Source organism: Salvelinus alpinus, chromosome 4 (assembly GCF_045679555.1).
Source record: "Salvelinus alpinus chromosome 4, SLU_Salpinus.1, whole genome shotgun sequence".
In the NCBI taxonomy this organism is placed as follows: Eukaryota; Metazoa; Chordata; class Actinopteri; order Salmoniformes; family Salmonidae; genus Salvelinus; species Salvelinus alpinus.
This window is the reverse complement of record NC_092089.1, coordinates 92741756-92748363: the sequence shown is the minus strand read 5'-3', so window position 1 is coordinate 92748363 and position 6608 is coordinate 92741756. Positions and strand designations below refer to the sequence as shown.

Below are 6608 nucleotides of genomic sequence, written 5' to 3'. Positions count from 1 at the left end.
GGCTGTGGTAGGGATGTGGTAGGGCTGTTGATGGCTGTGGTAGGGCTGTGGTAGGGCTGTTGATGGCTGTGGTAGGGCTGTTGATGGCTGTGGTAAGGCTGTGGTAGAGATGTGGTAGGGCTGTTGATGGCTGTGGTAGGGCTGTTGATGGCTGTGGTAGGGCTGTGGTAGGGCTGTGGTAGGGCTGTGGTAGGGCTGTTGATGGCTGTGGTAGGGCTGTTGATGGCTGTGGTAAGGCTGTTGATGGCTGTGGTAAGGCTGTTGATGGCTGTGGTAAGGCTGTTGATGGCTGTGGTAGCGCTGTTGATGGCTGTGGTAAGGCTGTTGAGGGCTGTGTTAAGGCTGTTGAGGGCTGTGGTAGGGCTGTTGAGGGCTGTGGTAGGGCTGTTTAGGGCTGTTGAGGGCTGTGGTAAGGCTGTCGATGGCTGTGGTAGGGCTGTTGATGGCTGTGGTAAGGCTGTTGAGGGTTGTGGTAGGGCTGTTGATGGCTGTGGTAGGGCTGTTGAGGGCTGTGGTAGGGCTGTTGAAGTCTGTGGTAAGGTTGTTGATGGCTGTGGTAGGGCTGTTGAGGGATGTGGTAGGGCTGTTGAGGGATGTGGTAAGGCTGTTGATGGCTGTGGTAGGGCTGTTGATGTCTGTGGTAAGGCTGTTGATGGCTGTGGTAGGGCTGTTGAGGGATGTGGTAGGGCTGTTGATGTCTGTGGTAAGGCTGTTGATGTCTGTGGTAAGGCTGTTGATGGCTGTGGTAAGGCTGTTGAGGGCTGTGGTAGGGCTGTTGAGGGATGTGGTAAGGCTGTTGAGGGCTTTGGTAGGGCTGTTGAGGGCTGTGGTAGGGCTGTTGAGGGCTGTGGTAGGGCTGTTGATGTCTGTGGTAAGGCTGTTGATGGCTGTGGTAGGGCTGTCGATGGCTGTGGTAAGGCTGTTGAGGGCTGTGGTAGGGCTGTTGATGGCTGTGGTAGGGCTGTTGAGGGCTGTGGTAGGGCTGTTGATGTCTGTGGTAGGGCTGTTGAGGGATGTGGTAGGGCTGTTGAGGGCTGTGGTAGGGCTGTTGATGGCTGTGGTAGGACTGTTGAGGGATGTGGTAGGGCTGTTGAGGGATGTGGTAGGGCTGTTGATGGCTGTGGTAGAGCTGTTGATGGCTGTGGTAGGGCTGTTGATTTCTGTGGTAAGGCTGTTGATGGCTGTGGTAGGGCTGTTGAGGTCTGTGGTAGGGCTGTTGGGGGATGTGGTAGGGCTGTTGAGGGATGTGGTAAGGCTGTTGAGGGCTGTGGTAGGGCTGTTGATGGCTGTGGTAAGGCTGTTAATGGCTGTGGTAGGGCTGTTGAGGGATGTGGTAGGGCTGTTGATTGATGTGGTAGGGCTGTTGAGGTCTGTGGTAGGGCTGTTGATGGCAGTGGTAGGGCTGTGGTAGGGCTGTGGTAGGGCTGTTGATGGCTGTGGTAGGGCTGTTGATGGCTGTGGTAAGGCTGTGGTAGAGATGTGGTAGGGCTGTTGATGGCTGTGGTAGGGCTGTTGATGGCTGTTGTAGGGCTGTGGTAGGGCTGTGGTAGGGCTGTGGTAGGGCTGTTGATGGCGGTGGTAAGGGTGTTGAGGGCTGTGGTAAGGCTGTCGATGGCTGTGGTAGGGCTGTCGATGGCTGTGGTAAGGCTGTTGAGGGCTGTGGTAGGGCTGTCGATGGCTGTGGTAGGGCTGTTGAGGGCTGTGGTAGTGCTGTTGAGGGCTGTGGTAGGGCTGTTGATGGCTGTGGTAGGGCTGTTTAGGGCTGTTGATGGATGTGATAGGGCTGTTGATGTCTGTGGTAAGGCTGTTGATGGCTGTGGTAGGGCTGTTGAGGGCTGTGGTAGGGCTGTTGAGGGATGTGGTAGGGCTGTTGAGGGATGTGGTAGGGCTGTTGATGGCTCTGGTAGGGGTGTTGACGGCTGTGGAAGGGCTGTTGAGGGATGTGGTAGGGCTGTTGAGGGATGTGGTAGGGCTGTTGATGGCTGTGGTAGGGCTGTTGATGGCTGTGGTAAGGCTGTTAATGGCTGTGGTAGGGCTGTTGGTGGCTGTGGTAGGGCTGTTGAGGGATGTGGTAGGGCTATTGAGGGATGTGGTAGGGCTGTTGATGGCTGTGGTAGTGCTGTTGATGGCTGTGGTAGGGCTGTTGATTGCTGTGGTAGGGCTGTTGAGGTCTGTGGTAGGGCTGTTGAGGGATGTGGTAGGGCTGTTGAGGGATGTAGTAGGGCTGTTGATGGCTGTGGTAGGGCTGTTGATGGCTGTGGTAGGGCTGTTGATGGCTGTGGTAGGGCTGTTGATGGCTGTGGTAGGGCTGTTGAGGTCTGTGGTAGGGCTGTTGAGGGATGTGGTAGGGCTGTTGAGGTCTGTGGTAGGGCTGTTGAGGGATGTTTTAGGGCTGTTGATGTCTGTGGTAGGGCTGTTGAGGTCTGTGGTAGGGCTGTTGAGGGATGTTTTAGGGCTGTTGATGTCTGTGGTAAGGCTGTTGAGGGATGTGGTAGGGCTGTTGAGGGATGTGGTAGGGCTGTTGAGGGCTGTGGTAGGGCTGTTGAGGTCTGTGGTAGGGCTGTTGAGGTCTGTGGTAGGGCTGTTGAGGTCTGTGGTAGGGCTGTTGAGGGATGTGGTAGGGCTGTTGAGGGATGTGGTAGGGCTGTTGAGGGCTGTGGTAGGGCTGTTGAGGGCTGTGGTAGGGCTGTTGAGGTCTGTGGTAGGGCTGTTGAGGGATGTGGTAGGGCTGTTGAGGTCTGTGGTAGGGCTGTTGAGGTCTGTGGTAGGGCTGTTGAGGGATGGCTCTGGAGGAAAGGAGATGTTGTTCTCTGCTGCTTCCTCTCCTCTCTGCCTGCCTTTTTCTCCTCCTCTCCTATTCTTCCTCCTCTCCTATTCTTCTTCTCTCCTCCTCTCCTCCTCCTCTCCTATTCTCCTGTTCTTCTTCTCTCCTCCTCTGCTTTTCTTCGTCTCTCCTCCTCTCCTCCTCTCCTCCTCTTCTCCTATTCTCCTGTTCTTCTTCTCTCCTCCTCTCCTATTCTTCGTCTCTCCTCCTCCCCTCCTCTCTTCCTCCTCTCCTATTCTCCTGTTCTTATTCTCTCCTCCTTTCCTCCTCCTCTCCTATTCTTCTTCTCTCCTCCTCCCCTCCTCTCTTCCTCCTCTCCTATTCTCCTGTTCTTATTCTCTCCTCCTTTCCTCCTCCTCTCCTATTCTTCTTCTCTCCTCCTCCACTCCTCTCTTCCTCCTCTCCTATTCTCCTATTCTCCTGTTCTTCTTCTCTCCTCCTCTCCTATTATTTTTCTCTCCTCCTCTTTTTCACCTCTCCTTTGTAAGCAGTGCCAGGTGCACCGCAGTGAGATAATAGAAAGAAACATTTTGTGTGTGTGTGTGTGTGTGTGTGTGTGTGTGTGTGTGTGTGTGTGTGTGTGTGTGTGTGTGTGTGTGTGTGTGTGTGTGTGTGTGTGTGTGTGTGTGTGTGTGTGTGTGTGTGTGTGTGTGTGTGCGAATGATGTGTGTGTGTGTGTGCTTATCTCCGCGGACCACAGGACTTTGGTTTGATTGACTTTGCTTTATTCTCTTTTGGCCCCTGATGGTAGTGGAGGGAGGGGCTGTGCTGGGGGAGACAGGAACACAGTGGTAGTGGGGGGAGGGGCTGTGGGAGACAGGAACACAGTGGTAGTGGGGGGAGGGGCTGTGGGAGACAGGAACACAGTGGTAGTGGGGGGAGGGGCTGTGCTGGGGGAGACAGGAACACAGTGGTAGTGGAGGGAGGGGCTGGGGGAGACAGGAACACAGTGGTAGTGGGGGGAGGTGCTGGGGGAGACAGGAACACAGTGGTAGTGGAGGGAGGGGCTGGGGGAGACAGGAACACAGTGGTAGTGGAGGGAGGGGCTGGGGGAGACAGGAACACAGTGGTAGTGGAGGGAGGGGCTGGGGGAGACAGGAACACAGTGGTAGTGGAGGGAGGGGCTGGGGGAGACAGGAACACAGTGGTAGTGGAGGGAGGTGCTGGGGGAGACAGGAACACAGTGGTAGTGGAGGGAGGGGCTGGGGGAGACAGGAACACAGTGATAGTGGAGGGATGGGCTGGGGGAGGGGCTGGGGGAGACAGGAACACAGTGGTAGTGGAGGGAGGGGCTGGGGGAGACAGGGACACAGTGGTAGTGGAGGGAGGGGCTGGGGGAGACAGGGACACAGTGGTAGTGGAGGGGGGGCTGTGGGAGACAGGAACACAGTGGTAGTGGAGGGGGGGGGCTGGGGGAGGGGCTGGGGGAGACAGGAACACAGGACAGGATGTTTGTGGATCAAATGTTAGCCTCCTGGCACCTTAGTTCTTTTGTTATGTCTTTGTTTTAGTTGGTCAGGACGTGAGTTGGGTGGGTTATCTATGTTCGTGTTTCTATGTTGGTTTTTGGTTTGGCCTTGTATGGTTCTCAATCAGAGGCAGGTTAGTTGTCTCATACTTAGGTAGCCTGTTTTCCACCTGTGTTTCGTGGTTTATTTTCTGTGTCGGTGTGTTCCACACGGAACTGTTTCGGTTGGTTATTTCATGTGTCGTTTATTGTTTTGTTTCAGTGTTCGATTGTTTTAATAAAGAGCAGGAACACGTACCACGCTGCGCATTGGTCCTCCGATCCTTACTACTCCTCCTCGTCTGAGGAAGACAGCCGCTACTCCTCCTCTCTCTATACTGCATTAAGTTTGGGCCCTCAGGCTCTCTGTAGGGAACAAGGTGTCATTTGGACTTAACACTATGTTTGTAGATTGTCCTGTTGCAGCATGTTGATAGTGAATAAAGTCTAGAGGTGAAATCAAGGTCAGATTGACTGATCATGTGATAAAGGAGACGGAACTGTGAGGTCAATGAAGACACGGCATCGATTCCTTTAAAAAAAGAGACGACGAGACAAGAGGCAGAAGTCACTCCAGACGTGAGATATGGAAACTGAATCGTCAGTCCACGTGGTAACAGTCTTGACACAGACGAACCTAGAGCAGAGATCAACTCTATTCTCTCTCTCTCTCTTCTCTCTTGCAGCGAGCGCTCTAGCCGGTCAATGAATCAAGCTCACAGAATGAAAGGATCAAGCTCACAGAATGAAAGGATTCTGTAGCCTATTATTGTGTCTGAGATGTTTGGAAAACGGCACTGAGTGATTAACCTACAGACAGAAACCATTAGTCACTGGGATAGCACACCATACAAAGTGTTGTTTTAGCCTAAACATCTATACATTATAACAAATTAACCTGAACATCTATACATTATAACGAATTAACCTAAACATCTATACATTTTAACAAATTAACCTAAACATCTGTACATTATAACAAATTATCCTAAACATCTATACATTGTTATTTTTTTAATCCTAAACATCTATACATTAAAACATGTTGTATTATCCTAATCATACGATAGGAGGAGGAGAGAAGGAGATGGGGAGGACACAGAGCACACACACACAGAGAGGACACACACACACACGGAGAGCACTAGTACATCTTTCTCTCATTAAAGGGATGACAGATCGTATCAGCAGCATATCTACACAACAACATCCTCAAATCATAACGCTTCAGGTCTCTCTCTCTCTCTCTCTCTCTCTCTCTCTCTCTCTCTCCGTCTCCATCTCTCTCTCTCTCTCTCTCTCTCTCTCTCTCTCTCTCTCTCTCTCTCTCTCTCTCTCTCTCTCTCTCCGTCTCCATCTCTCTCTCTCTGTCTCTCTCTCTCCGTCTCCATCTCTCTCTCCCTCTGTCTCTCTCTCTCCGTCTCTGTCTCTGTCTCTGTCTCTCTTTCCGTCTCCGTGTCTCTCTCCGTCTCTGTCTCTCTCCGTCTCTGTCAATTCAATTCAATTCAATTCAAGGGGCTTTATTGGCATGGGAAACATGTGTTAACATTGCCAAAGCAAGTGAGGTAGATAATACACAAAAGTGAAATAAACAATACAAATTAACAGTAAACATTACACATACAGAAGTTTCAAAACAAGAAAGACATTACAAATGTCATATTATATATATACAGTGTTGTAACAATGTACAAATGGTTAAAGCACACAAGTTAAAATAAATAAGCATAAATATGGGTTGTATTTACAACTGTCTCTCTCTGTCTCTCTCTCTCTGTCTCTCTCTCTCTGTCTCTCGTCTCTGTCTCTGTCTCTCTCTGTCTCTCTCTCTCTCTCTCTGTCTCTCTCTGTCTCTCTCTCTCTCTCTCTCTCTCTGTCTCTCTCTCTCTCTCTCTCTCTCTGTCTGTCTCTGTCTCTCTCTGTCTCTCTCTCTCTCTCTCTGTCTCTCTCTGTCTCTCTCTGTCTCTCTCTCTCTCTCTCTCTGTCTCTCTCTCTCTCACAATTCAATTCAATTCAAGGGGCTTTATTGGCATGGGAAACATGTGTTAACATTGCCAAAGCAAGTGAGGTAGGTAATATACAAAAGTCAAATAAACAATAAAAATGAACAGTAAACATTACACATACAGAAGTTTCAAAACAATAAAGACATTACAAATGTCATATTATATATATGCAGTGTTGTAACAATGTACAAATGGTTAAAGCACACAAGTTAAAATAAATAAACATAAATATGGGTTGTATTTACAGTGGTGTTTGTTCTTCACTGGTTGC

At 50.7% G+C, this 6608-nt stretch overlaps 1 protein-coding gene across 1 annotated transcript in view; it reads right to left on the bottom strand.

Moving 5' to 3' along the window:
• Positions 1-336: 336 nt before the first annotated feature.
• The window catches only part of LOC139572664 (mucin-2-like), a 44045-nt gene continuing 37773 nt past the window's right edge, over positions 337-6608 (bottom strand). Inside the window, exon 2 of the mRNA XM_071395342.1 lies at positions 337-2759. Coding sequence (XP_071251443.1) covers positions 337-2759 — 2423 coding nt within the window. The remainder of the gene's footprint in view (positions 2760-6608) is intronic.